Source organism: Aspergillus ambiguus, assembly GCF_047715705.1.
Source record: "Aspergillus ambiguus strain CBS 117.58 unplaced genomic scaffold BDV59scaffold_15, whole genome shotgun sequence".
Classification (NCBI taxonomy): Eukaryota; Fungi; Ascomycota; class Eurotiomycetes; order Eurotiales; family Aspergillaceae; genus Aspergillus; species Aspergillus ambiguus.
This window is the reverse complement of record NW_027395528.1, coordinates 175,447-189,441: the sequence shown is the minus strand read 5'-3', so window position 1 is coordinate 189,441 and position 13,995 is coordinate 175,447. Positions and strand designations below refer to the sequence as shown.

Genomic DNA, 13,995 nt, shown 5'->3' with positions numbered 1-13,995 from the left:
GAGTGCACTTGACTTAGTTCTAGTAGATTTTTCAGTGACAAAAAAAAAAAAAAAAACGTAGTACTGTTGAGTTCGTTATGTAGAGCGATAACTCTTAGTCAAAGTGATGTATCTAAAAGCGGTCTGTGCGCGGTTCGCGTCGCGAATGCACTGGAGAGCGTCACCCGCCGATTTTCTACCTCAGCTTGTTCCACCTCCCCCGTGGCCTCCGCCTCATGACTGCAGTTCATTGACCCTCTCGCTCGACTGATATATCACTCTCGTTGACGACCGGTGCTGCTTGCAAATTATGGCAGCTACCACATCGGACATGGCATTGGGAATCTGAACCGTGATTGAGTGTCTCTACTATGACCGCCCCCAGACTGGATCTACCACCCCAAAAGCCCATTCACTGACACAACGTCCGGCAGCTTCACATTCACTCCATTCAGTTATCGTCCCTCGTCCGACCCGGCAATGCCCCTTCCCTCCTCCCCATGACCTCCCCGCCACCCTCAAGCAACCTTCTGGTTCGCTTGATCTCCCACAAAGTCCGCCAGCTCCTAGGCCAGTCTGCCGATCCTTACGACACAGACAAGATAGGAACCACCAGCGACAAGGTTGGCATGCCGTCAGTGTCAGTCCATGTTCCCCCGCCCAGCCTCGACGTCAACCCCGCCAGGTTCAGCCAGGGCGAGGCCTTCGTCAACCAGACGATTGACGACATCCTCTCCGATGAAATGACCTTCGACAAGAGCTTCGACGAGTACAGCGCGGTCGACCAGGTGTCTGACGGCTATGGACACGCACAATCGGAATCCGGCTCGGCCCCGTCTGACGTCGACGACAGCGATGCGGAAAACCCCTCGGAGAGGTCGCTGCCTTACTCAAGCCCCTGTCCCTCGCATAAGAGACAGAAGCTGCAACATACCAGATCGCCCAACAGCCGAAGTACCAGTGCTGAGAGTGGGGGCGAAAGTCAGCAGGATGCCGCCTCCAGCGTCGCCGACTTGAGCTCCGAGGAGAGCCCGGAGAAGGCTGATAATGAGGCCGGTGGGAATGAGGAGAGGCCTGGAGAGGACGATCTTATCCTCGGTTCTCTGAGCTTCGACAGGCGGGAACAACTTCTACGTTTCATCCAGCGGCACCCTTTTATCGAGATGCAGCCTATCCGGCGGACCGCAAGACGCCAGTTCCTACGGGATATCCGCGGGGAAGCCACGAAAGTCGGGTTGGACGAGGAAAAGATCACCCTGCTGGAGAGACATGTCCGCAATCTGTACCTGGAGATTCGCAACATTGATGCTGACTCGGACGGCTCGGAGTTTGGTCCTGAGCTTGACGATGCGTACGAACCCTTGGGTGGGACCAAGATCAAGAAGAGGAAGTCGGAGGTCGCCCTCAAGCCCAGCTCCAAGTCCAGAAAGATCAAGCGAGGGCTTTCTACCGAGTACTGCCTTGGACACCCGGATTCTGGCAGTGATGTCGATCGTGAAGCTGAAGCCCACAGTGTGGACGATTCTGCGATCTCTGTTTCTGAAGAAAACTCCACCGTGACCCTGAGCCGGGCACATCCTCGGAAGATTTCTCCTCTCCCCAGGAATAGGTCGGATGTCGACGAGGGAATCAGCGAAGCCCGGGCGGAAGAGAAAACCCCAAGTGCAGCTGATCTGGCCGTTACTGTTCCAGACAAGAGATCCTCACAGGTTGCCTCGGAACCAAACAGCCACCCGGTGCCGCCAAAGGAAGTAGTCGTTATCGATCTCAGCAGTTCTGGTGCATCCCAGACCGATCCAGTCCCGGATACCGCCAGCTCAAATTCCGACAAGAAGCAGAGGCGGCGGGAAAAACGACAGAGAAGGGCGCTACGCAAGGCTAAACGGGACGAAAACCTTCGCGAGGCCCTTGCGACAGAAGGCACGACTTCAGGTGAGAGCCAACCGAAGGATCACCTGTTAAAGAAGAAGGCAGCCAAGGATAAGAAGAAGACGAAGAAGAACAGGGCCGCCGACAACAAAAGCGTCGATTCATATGACCAGTATTGGAGCTTGAAGGATTTTTAGGTTCCGATGATTCGCAAGGGCTGACCGCCGGCGATGAGGTGAAGTCGAAGTATTTTATGTGCCCTCGAAATACCAAGCAACGAAAGGACGCAGTTGACAACGGCAATGTGAACGAGTCTATTAGTGATGTCCCTCACGACTCCAGCAAAGATCCTCCCTCTATTCCAACAATACGAATTGTACCCACAGGGGAGGAATACGGACGAGGTACTACGGATGCACCCAGTACGCCAACAAAGAGCGATACGCACAAGAAGCCGAGCGACCTTCCAGCGAAACAGCAGCGGCTTAAACCACACAAAGTGTCACCTTACTTTCCAGAGCCTCTCGTTGACCCGGAATCTTGCCTGCCCTTCCCACCTATCGATGCACCGTCATTCGGACTTGTGCAGGAACAGCTAGCACATGACCCATTCCGCTTGTTGATCGCAACAATCTTTCTCAACCGGACTCGAGGCGGTGTTGCTCTTCCAGTCCTCTTCAAGATCTTTGAAGAATACCCTACTGTGGAAGCTATGGCGGCGGCTGAGCACTGCACTATGGTTTCCAAGATCCACTGCCTTGGGTTCCAGAATCAGCGCGCGAAGAAGTGTATCAGTCTTGCGCAAACATGGCTAACCCACCCGCCGACCAAGGGAAGCCGATACCGCCGACTCCATTACCCCCAGAAATTCGACGGACGGGATATTGGACCCAAGGAATGTATTCCGGACGAGGACCCTCGTGTTGCTTGGGAAGCCGCCCATCTGCCTGGGGTTGGAGCTTACTCTCTAGACAGCTGGCGCATCTTCTGCCGGGACGAACTGCGCGGTCTCGCCACCGACTGGAAAGGGACAGGGTCTACGGATTGTGGTTTTGTTCCGGAATGGAAATCGGTTTTGCCGCAGGACAAGGAGTTACGGGCGTACCTGACGTGGATGTGGCTCAAGGAGGGATGGATTTGGGATCGGCATTCGGGAGCGTTGCGGCGAGCGTCGGAGAAGACCATGCGCGCAGCCCGTCGAGGAGGGGTTGCTTTTGAGGAGAATGGACATTGGGTCTTGGAGACATCGCCTGTGAAGAAAGCGACGAATGGGTTGACTTGGAGTTCTTAGGGGGAAATTGGTTTCAAGCATACATTTCGGAGTATTTGGGATAGGCATGCATTGCGTTAGGATACCCGGTAGATACTTGGGAATAGATGCCTGAAGTGATCTAATTGATCGATATGGGACTATGTACTTCTGTGTAGGCTGTGGGAGTTGAGGAGTATGAGGGGACTACCTAGTATGGACTAAGGTACTTGTAGAAATTCCCTCGGGCTAAAGGAACTTCTTCCACCACAACTCTCTCTCTTCACCACCATCTCCTTCATCTTCTCTCTCTCTCTCTCTTCCTCTACCCTCATCTTTCCCAGAGATCCCTCTCGACAATCCAGCCCGCCAGGCTTGAACGGCATTCTCTGCCCCCAATTGACCCCACGGGACATGCCACTTGTCGGGTTTCCATGCAGCAACCCAAGGCCCACCACGTCACCCTTGGCCTCACCACGAACTACGGAGCTACGACGGAACTAATCGATTAGTTTCTGGCTCAAGGGGAATCTCCGCTAGACGAATCGCATAAGGATAAACCTCGGCGGGGACTCCAGCCTCTTCTCTCGCCTCACCGCAAAATCTAACGTCCCTCTTCTCGTTCTCTCTGCAGCGTACCTGAACCATCTTTTCATCTAACAGACGGTCAATCGTCGATTTCCCCGGTTCTTTTTTTAGCTTTCTGCGACGGCATGTCGCATGCCTTTCTCAAACTCTCGTCCCGGTGGTTTGACGCAAGCGCCTTGTTGGCCTTCGACCAGTGAGAACCGCCTCGCTCGGACGCCTCCTAAGCGCCAGACGACAACCAGATCGGCTGTGCTGTACACTGTATTTCCCGGTCACCTGAAAGGATCTCCATCCCTCCATCGTGTCATACTTGCTGCTGCCTTCGGGTTCTCCTGAGCTTCCATCTTCACCAGGTAACTAACCGCAACACAACTCGATGATACCGTGCGGACAACCGAAGGGGTGATCCAAGAGCGAGTCGCGAACAAGAAACCGACAGCCCCGTTGTCTCGTTTCTCCATTCCTCCTCCTCTCCCCCTCTCTTCTCCCTCGAAGCCCATCGTGTGCACGCCATGTTTCTGCCGCTGAGACTAAATGACCGAGATCGCGACAGGACCCGTTCGAAAAAGACCGCCTCCCCTGCATCGCCCAAACCAAAACACCGCCATCCCCGTTCGTCCCAGGGGCGACCCAGCCGCACCTCGACCAAGGATCAAGATCGTGACGCCCCAACGGGCCGCTCCTCCACCCCTTCCACCTCGACCACCTCCTCCCGCCAACAGCGTCGCTCCTCCATGCCTGGAGTCGACAGTGCCAGCCGCGCTGGCACCGCTTCGTTCCTGGAGTCCAGGACGAGTCTGCCATATCCCTCCTTCTCCAAGGCTCACAGCAAAGAAGCTGTAAAGCCCGGTATCCCGACCCCGGACCCCACGGATCTGACCGAGAAATCCAAAGACAACGAGAACGGAGACACTACACCCCGGTCGGACAACCAGAACGCCCCCCCGAGTCCGCCCTTGACCAGCGTCGACCAGAATTCCCGCAAAGGTAGCTCCGTCGGTGAGAAGGATGAGAAAACTTCAGGAGAGAAGACCAAGGATGGGAAGGCCAAGATCCGGATCAGAACCGAGTCGACTCGATCGTCGTCCAGTCTGCGATCGAAGCGGGACGAGAAAACCAAGTCAAGCAAGACGGCCAGACCAGACACACCGTCCAAGTCCAAACGCTCCAGCCATCATGAGAAAGATTCGCCTTCGCGAACGGCAAGTCGCAACTCGATGAAATCCAAGGTCGTCGATGATTCTTCCCCTCCCAAGCGATCGGGAAGCCGTTCTGCGCCTTCACCGACTGGCTCCCCGACGACGGTGCGAGACGTAGGCACGGAATCCGCAAATGGCTCTGACGCGACCATCGGCGCTGCTCCCCGGAAGTCCAAGGTTCCCGACAAACCGCCGTCCCGCACCCAGATGCGATCGTCCTTGTCGAATCGCCCAGGTAGTCGCACGCCCGTCGACGTGACCTTTGATTACGGACGACCCCCAACGGCGCACTCCGCGTTTGATGCCCCCCCGCCTCCCCCTCCACCACCAGAGATGCCGGTTTCGATTCCCCGGGTTGACTATCTCCTGCAGCATGGTGGCCTGGATCGCCGTGTGCCAAAGGCGCTGCTCATGAGTGCGGGTATACCTGAAACGGCGCCGTACCAGACCCTTCCACCGCAATACGCCGCATCGAGAGTTTTCGATCCTTTCAACCGCCTGCTGGATGACTACAATAACGTCATGTCAAAGAATGGGTCTTTGGCCGTCGCAACAGGATATCGCTCGGTCGCACGTCGGCTATTGGACCGGCTAGAAGCGGTCTTTGCCCGTGATATCTCTTCGGAATCCTGCCACTGTCTCATGTGTGACCATGAGGAGATGGAAGAGCGTCCATCCGGGGTGAGCTGGGGCGAAGTCCTTGAACTGGTGTCTGGCCGCAGAGAACTGCCCAACTGGCCCCCGTTCATGCTGATGCCGTCTGTTGGCGACGCTGCGATACCCGGCGGCGAGCATATCCCTATGCAGAAGATGGACATCGATGTTCCCGAGGAGTATCGCGAGCACTACATGCGACAGTCCCGCAAGACGCAAGCCGCCGTTGACAAATGGCTTAGCGAACAATCGGAGCAACCGACCAGTGCCCCCCAGGACGTAGACGACGAGACCCTCACGTTTGCCATGTTGACTCACCTTGGACCGGAACTCCGCCCTATATTCCGTGCGCTTCTGGGCATCAAACCCACCGCCCCGACTCCCCAGCCCGACGGCGAGCCCCGTGTGCGGTCTCCCGCCCTGGTGTCGTCATCCCATGCTATCCAACGACTGTATCGGCTGCCGTCCCTTCCACGAGATCCCGAAACCGCAATCTACATGCTCAACAATCCGGGCATGCATCATGTCCTGGCGACCCTTGCAGCCATCAGCGACGACGAGTGGGATATCCTGATCTCCGGCCGATTCGACGGCTTCCTGCGCAGCGGCGCAGAAGATGCATACGCCCCGAGCTCCACACCTCCCCGCTGGAGCAGCAGCCGTTCAAATACGCCCTTTACCACCGGTGGCATTTCCCGTGGCCCGACACCCAGCCATATGGACGGCACCTTCCGGCCGGCCAGCCAGCCGTACGGTTCGAACTCGACTGCGTCTTTCGGAGGGCCCATCGCCATAGACGAAGAGATGGAAATTGCGGCCCTCGCCGAGATCGAGAGGGACATCTACCTCGGAATGGAAGCGCTCGAGGACGCCTTTGAGGCCTTACACTGCAAGGCTGAGACCGTCCGCCGCGCCCTCCGCGAACGTGGCGCCGGCTTGTCCGTTGCGAACCAGAACCGGCGCGGATCATACGTCGAGGCACGCTTAGGTACCCCGTCGTCGGCCCTGGGTCAATGGGAAAGCGGGACGGAGGACGATTTCCTCGACGACGACCGGTCCTTGGCTCCGGACGATTCCGCCAGCAATATCAGCTCCAACCGACGCCGTCGCCCGAAGAGACGCACCGAGCGGCGAACGCCCGCCCCGGTTGAGGAGGAAGACGAGGGCGACGAGGGCGTCCACGAGCCTCGACGCGACCGTGACTCTCGCGGGTCCCGTAGAAGATGACGGTGCCCTACACATATGCATCTGCTTCTATTGTTTCTTATTAACCCTTACAGCGTTACGACTTTGATGAGTGATATCACGAGATAAGATGCCAAGCACATCCGGATGGATTTGGAGTATGTACATGGAGCAGATTGGACATGACTACTTAATCGACTGTATCTATTACTATGTTGGCTTCGTACAGTGGTTTACTCTAGGAATACAAGCATAGTACTGTTCCTGTCTTCCCACCCATCCCCCCTGACCGTGTGAATGGACCTACCTACCCACGGCGTATATCTTCGCCTCCTCTCGGAGAAACTCCAGCCTCAGCCAAGACAAAATCACATCCATGCGAACCAGGAAGCCGATCCCTCGCCTTAGTTCTGTCCTTTTGTGTATAGTCCGTATCTAGTTAGCGGAGACTGGGGGATCAACCCACTATTGATTTGTACGGATTTTTGCCACAAATCAAGGACGAGAGATCAGATCCGGCGCCTCAAATGTTGGTTCATCTCGTTATTGGAGCATCACACGATTCAGCGCCTCCGCTGTTCCTGTACGTGAGTTGCCCGATTGTCAGTACTAGTAAGTTGTACCCCGTAGTTTTAGGTGTGCCAAGATGGTCCGCTCCATCGCATAGTCCGGAGAATGCATGATTTCTTTTAATAATGCCTAACCCAGTGTATCTGATCTTGGATCTCGGTAAGACACAAAAAGGGTTCCATCCGTGGATAGCGATCTGGCGGCGCGAATATCCTCATTATTATTTACCTTGGCATCGACACATGAAGACAGCGTACGTCTCTGGACCCGGGAAAGATACCCGAAGGGTAACGTCGAACCACGGGTCTCTGCAAGGTTATACCCGCTCCTGACCAGAAATTTTTTACACACACCCAATGTCATGCATGCTGTTGCCAACCTCCTGGCCTGCCAAGCACGATTGCTCCTCCACGACCCAAGATTCGAGTCAGGATGGCCCCTCGCCGCTATTGAAGTCAATGCTTGTTTTTCCGGTGAGGGTGAGGTGAGGCCGCGTCTGGGGAGGGCGGTTTTCCTCGTTGTCTCCATGTTGATGTGTCGTATTACGCTACACCCCTCGTGCATGCGGGTGCGCAGGGTCGCGGGTTCTCCGTGTGTATAACCTTCGCCAGGTTACCGTTGTGACAGGTCTGGCCAGCATCATAGCGTAGGTACGGGTGCGCCGTAATGAGGCGGGCGACGGCAGAGGTGCATACTGAATCTGCATCGTCTCGCGTTGTGCCAGCCGGCTGGGACTTCCCGGGTGTGGAGCGAGTACTGAATGACCATTTCCTTGGGTTCAGGAGGAGATTCTTTCGGGGGCTACGGAGTATATCGGAAGGGGGGTCGATGAGGGGCAATTTGGCAAAAAAAAGCTCACCCAAGAGATTAGGATGGAGAATGCCAAGGCGAAGAGGGTCCCTGGGGTGGAGGGAGCGTCGTCGCTCCTCGAGAGCCGTTCTGGGAGGGAATATTCAGGGGAGGGGATGTTGTAGGCGTACGCAGTACAGTCTGGCCTCTATCGGGGTGTTTTAACTCCGTCGTACCTTGGTACAAGGGGGTCCGTACGTAGCTGGTTGACAGCTCTCGCAGAGACCAACCAGGTTATCCTCGCGGAAGGGAACCCGAACGTTGCCATTCGGCCATCCGTTGCCGAGTTATTCATTCGGCGTGAATAGGAGTCAGTCGTGAGATAATGATCTCTGGGAGGGTGGACCTTGCAACGGCCCGGATGAGCCGTTCGGAGGCATGCATCGACAGGGAGAAGACTGAGGGTCATTTAGCTTCAAACTCAGTACTCCATTCTCCTGGTTCCAACACAGCTCAGGCCAAGGGAATCCCGCCATATTACCCGGGATCAGGCAAATAAGCCAGGAGTTTCCCGATGGGTAACGACGCTTGGACACCGATCGACAGGGTTGGATCATCCGTACTTGGGAGAATAACCACGGTTGGAGGCGCGTACTAGGGCCCGCGTGCTGGGAGCGATCTCATTGCAGGAAAGGGGCCTACGTAAGGTTTTCTGGAGTTTTCCTTGGTGTATGTACGGAATGCCCAGCTGAATTTGTCGGCAGTGGGAGGGATACCTCAGTGTGCGGGATATACCGATTGCGTGGTGATGAGAAGTAGATCTCTCGGAAGGCATTCCCCGTCGCTGGACCCCTATGGATTGAATATGATCTGCTGATAGTCAAACATCCGAGGAATAGTCTGCCAGTCAGGATTATGTGTTCTTAGTAGGGCGTACGCAGTACGCAGCAGGTACGGAGTACCCCATACGCCGTACGGGGTCTACCCACGCCAATTTGGCTGTGCCGAGGCCATACGCATAGTCTCAGCCGGATCGTCCTGTCATGGTGGTAGAGATCGAATCGCAGCAAATGAGAACCAAGTTAAGGTTCGGGTTAATTTCACATGCTACTGTCGGTATTGTGTGAGAACATGGTTCTTAGATCGGCATTTGAGCACGAGGTTGCCGACGTAAACGGGTCTTTCGGATCCATGTCATTCGCGTAATAATCGGCTACGGACCATATCTTCGTCCTGGAGACAAACAAGGGGCGACTTAGCCGTATACAAAACATATCGACTATAATGTCACTTCCCACGTAGCCTGAACACAAATAGAGCAAAGACTACGCCGTACGGCTGGGTCCGACGAGGATACACGACCCCAAGCTTCGACCCGCGTGGAGCCCTGCATAGCCTTCTTTTTCACGGCGGCGTCCCAGCTAGATGTTATTGATCCTGTGCATGTATTGCGTACGCAGTGTGTCTGGGCTAGCCACATTTAATGACTTTTATTTTTATTCCTCATTGGCACCTTGTATTTGGAGAAATCCCCACCGCACCGGCAAGTGGTCTCCGGATAGGAGCCGGCGAGGCTGTTGACATCGAGTCAATGGGGCACTAGAAAAATTTAGCACCAGTAGCGAATGTGCTAGCCAAAGTTAAAGGACATTGTCATTGTCTGTTAGGCAGACGGTGGCCATTAGAAACTACCACCAGGGTGGATGCTTTAGGGAGAAGACACGAGGTACCCACCAGTGAGAGAGCATCATCAGGGGTGCTATTGAATTCGACGGGGCATGATGGACAGAAAGCTTACCATATTCTCACTCCATCGAGCTGTTTAAGGATGTTGTTGTCATGATTTGAATGATGAAATCCAACAGGAGACGATCATGAGCCACAAACACTGGGCAGTACCTACGGAGTAGGTACGTAGCCAGTATATGGAGTACATGAGAGTCCGCAGTACGATAAAGAACAGTAAATGTCAGTGATTGATAATTAGTACGATCAAAAGAATAGAGAAATAAAAATATTTAAAAAAAAAAAAAAAAAGCGTCGAATTTCCTGAATTAGTATCTTATCCGTGTTATGCTACTCCGCACGTACAAAATCTCCTTGCGCCCTCATACCAGTTTACTCAGAGCCTCGGTCCATTCCCATCCACGGTTCTTCTCATCGCCAAGAAGCGATAGGTGCCGGATTATGGGGTACGACATCGGAAAGCCAATGTGCATGGCTGGGATGTGCGACATGCAATGCTCGCTTCCGATATAGTTGTTCACTGAGCTACACAATACCACATTCAAAAGACCTATGCCATACGCCGTATCTCACACATGACCACCAAAGCCCGCTAAATGTCACCTATTCAATCGCCGATGCACTGCAGAATCTATCGGGTCCATTGTATTCGCTAGAGTTGAACGTGGACGATCATTTCTCTGAACAGTTCCCCATCGGTCCCCTCACCGTGGCGTCAAATACCTCCTCTAATACGCTGAGCTATCCGCGTGACAGCAACACTAACTCATTTCTCGCTATCGAAGGGCTTCTCGAATGCTAAAGTGCGTCGCGGATGTTGTCCGTGGCTGGTGGGTATTCCACCTGTCATTGCGAAGTGCCTGGATTACGTGCCGATGGCTAGGGTGACTGCGTGAGTGATATTAACGATTGTAACAAACTGAATCAGTTGCCGGACAGATCACTCTATCTCTCACAATAATATTTCTTATCTGTTACAGTGACAAAGTGCCTCTTTTTCTTGTGTGTCCATCTGTGCCTTGCACTATCAAAGTCTACCTCCAAGCGCCAGTGGCAAGAAGGGAGATCACTCATAATTAGGCAAAGTTTTTATTTAATATTTCATCTAAGTAATTTGCGGTATAATTTCGAGACTCCGTACGATGTACCACTACGCAGTACTTTAAAGCTTCTAAGACCGATCGGCAGAGAGCGGAGCTTCTGGAACAGGCTCCATCACCGACGCTAGACCAGTCCACTTTGTCTTCCCGTCTGATTTTTCCCCCCCTGCTTGCTTTGCCACAGAAAGTCTTGTCTGGCAGCCAAAAATACCAAGAATTCTTGTTGCTCGTGTCTTTTCTCTCTGCGGGGTCCCAGTATTTCGTGTCGTTCACTGGCCAGTCCGCGGATATGTCGACCACCCTAGGTCCGCCCAGGTCTGTGCCTCCAATCCAGTCTGGTGGCGAAGCCGAATTTTATCCTGTTCAGCAACGGGCTCACCGTGGCACCGTATTGTGTATCTGGTCACCTCTAGTCTAACACTATACATGGGTCTCATCCAACCGCCTCATTTAACCCCTGCATCAAAATAACGAATGAGACACAATAGTGGGTTGAACCACCCCTGTCAGACTTCAAACTTCCCCATAGAATGGCTTTCTAAGGCTAACTGGAGAGGACGAAACATCTGGCCTATCCTACTGATCCCTACTAGTGTTACCACCTGAACTCACGTTCGTACTTGTGGCTTGGCATCCAAACTCGTGGCCGCCCAAAGTTTCAGGAACCAGAGTCCGTGAGCGGATGTTGCGTAGTAGAATCCGATGATCCTAGAGGATGGCCCCTGTCTCCAGTGGCCGGCCTGAATTTAGTTCCTGGAGAGGGGTAGCAGTGGAGAGGCCTGTCGTCCACCTTGGGTCCCTCTTGGTGGTGACTGACTCTGTCGGGTCGTTGGCCTCGATATGCTGATCCAGCTGCTTCAATTCTGGGTTTCCGACCAATTCGATAAAAGCTTTATGCCGTGCAAGTAGTATATACCCCCACAGCATCCACCATGCGGAGATCGGTATTTCTGTTCCAATCCGTAATCAGTTAGGAAAAGCCTACCGTTGTGGCTCTATTTTTTCTGCTCATTCACTATTCATTATTACTATCTCTCCCCTTCCCCTCTTTCTTGTCCTCCCAAACTTTTGGTGCTGGTTCATCTGAGAGACCAACCCGGCAAGGCAACCGACCCCTGAGACGAACAGAGCTGGTCTCATCAGCACTTCAAGACTCATTCGTGGGCAACAGACTCGGGGATAAAGCGGCTACTTTCCCAGACCATCGTTCCGTTTCGGGGAAGAACCAAGGAGCCCAACTGCGTCTCTCTGCTCCTCTTATACAGAGGATGATTGCAGTATACACGAGCCCATTACGTCTACTGGAAGAGTTTTCAGCATGAGTCTTGCTCAGGTGTTAAGTGTCCTTGCAACCCGGCATGAGGGCAATGATCTCTCGCCGCGACTTGCATACACAGAAGGAGGGCCGACATGGGATATCGACCCATTGCCCAACGACCAGCGGAAAGGTCTTATTGCTGTGTCGGTCATGGCCATCCTCTCTTTTATCGCTACCCTAGCTCTCATTTCCTTCGTCACCTATCGATTAATCTTTTGGCGGTCGAACTACCAACGGTATATCGGTTACAATCAGTATGTCATCTTGATTTACAACCTTGTGTTGGCCGATCTACAACAATCCCTCGCGTTTTTGATATGCATCAAGTGGATTGTAGAAAACAAAATCACTGCATCCTCTGCTGCATGCTTCCTTCAGGGGTTCTGGCTACAGATCGGTGATCCATCTAGTGGTCTTTTCGTGTTGGCCATTGCCTTCCATACTTTCCTTTTGGTGACCATGGGCCACAAACTGAGCCATAAAGTCTTCGTGGGCTTTGTGGTTGCAATATGGGTTTTCGTGGCCGTGTTGGTCATCATTCCCATTGCATCCCATGGGAGATTTGTTTTCATCCCTTCGGGTGCCTGGGTAAGTCCCTACCCTACTTGGTGATGCAGAGGAGCACTTCACACTGACAAGATATCCAGTGCTGGATTAACGAAGAATACGAACCAATCCGTCTGTGGACGCACTATATCTGGATTTTCCTTGCCGAATTCGGCACTGTCTGTCTGTATGCCATCATGTGGTTCCAGCTCCGTCGTCGAATCGCCCAGTCTGCCATCTTGGGTGCCAGTCATACCGAGAGCTTGAAGCGTCTCCGCCGTGTCATCGGATACATGGTTATCTACCCCGTCGCATATATCGTTCTCTCCCTACCCCTTGCCGCCGGACGAATGGCGACTGCCCGAGGAGAGACACCAAGCGTCACGTACTTCTGTGTCGCCGGTGCTTTGATTACCAGTTCGGGTCTTGTCGATGTCCTCCTCTACACGCTCACTCGCCGCAACCTCATCATTGAATCCGAGCCCAGCAATGATCGCAGCTACAACCGTTTTGCCAGTAGCAAGAACCGCAGAACCAATGACCATCTGACGACGATCACCGCCGACCCCAAAATGTCCCGAGCTGATATTAGCGCACTGCGAACCAAACGGGCACGCGACGACGATATCGAGGATACGATGCGGGACGGGTCTACAGACAATATTGTGCAGAACTCAGGGGTTGAATTGGCTCCTATCGGCAAGGTGTATCAACACACCACTATCGAGATCACCCACGAGCCGGCCTATCCCTCCGAAGAGGACAGCCATCGGTCAAGCAAAGACTCGGTCAATGGCCCCAAAGTCAACGAGACTTCAGCGAGGATGTGGGGAAGGTGACTTGCCCATGTTTGAAAGTCCTGCCTGTCCTTTTGTTCATTATTGCCTGCTTTATCAGCGCGTCCACGCTTCTCGGGTCACGTCAACATTCTTATGCTTCCCATTCTCTTCAGCCTTTCTCGGTCTTATCCATTACTTGGTTTTATTTGATTGCCTGGTCTCCATACCCTCATGATGTCATTGATATCCTCTTCCATTCGTCGCTTTTTCGGCATTATAAGACTTTTCCTTTCGATATGACTGCCTGTGTTTGTGTACAAAACGCACACTTACTATACTTTTGACGCCTACGTTCCTCTTCAAAAGCAGGAAAGATACCCATTGGGGGGCGCTACGGATAAAGATTCTGAATCCAAATATATTA

General features: G+C 53.5%; 3 protein-coding genes across 3 annotated transcripts; all 3 read left to right on the top strand.

The window, feature by feature from the left end:
* The first annotated feature begins 189 nt into the window (after positions 1-189).
* On the top strand, positions 190-2,350 carry BDV59DRAFT_29035 (uncharacterized protein). The gene has a single exon (XM_073696126.1). The coding sequence runs from the start codon at positions 480-482 to the stop codon at positions 2,043-2,045; it is 1,566 nt and encodes a 521-aa protein (XP_073548044.1). The 5' UTR covers positions 190-479; the 3' UTR covers positions 2,046-2,350.
* Positions 2,102-3,139, top strand: BDV59DRAFT_201869 (DNA glycosylase; the record flags this gene model as incomplete). The annotated part of the gene is made up of 1 exon (XM_073693912.1): positions 2,102-3,139. One exon carries the CDS (start codon positions 2,102-2,104, stop codon positions 3,137-3,139), a length of 1,038 nt encoding a protein of 345 aa, XP_073548043.1.
* Positions 3,140-12,246: 9,107 nt separating this feature from the next.
* gprC lies at positions 12,247-13,655 on the top strand (the record flags this gene model as incomplete). The annotated part of the gene is made up of 2 exons (XM_073695069.1): positions 12,247-12,834; positions 12,894-13,655. The coding sequence occupies 2 exons, from the start codon at positions 12,247-12,249 to the stop codon at positions 13,629-13,631; spliced, it is 1,326 nt and encodes a 441-aa protein (XP_073548042.1). The 3' UTR covers positions 13,632-13,655.
* Between the last annotated feature and the right edge of the window lie 340 nt (positions 13,656-13,995).

What these genes read in the sequence shown, in the direction of transcription:
- BDV59DRAFT_29035 (XM_073696126.1), top strand. Translation starts at nt 480, where the DNA reads ATGACCTCCCCGCCACCCTCAAGCAACCTTCTGGTTCGCTTGATCTCC.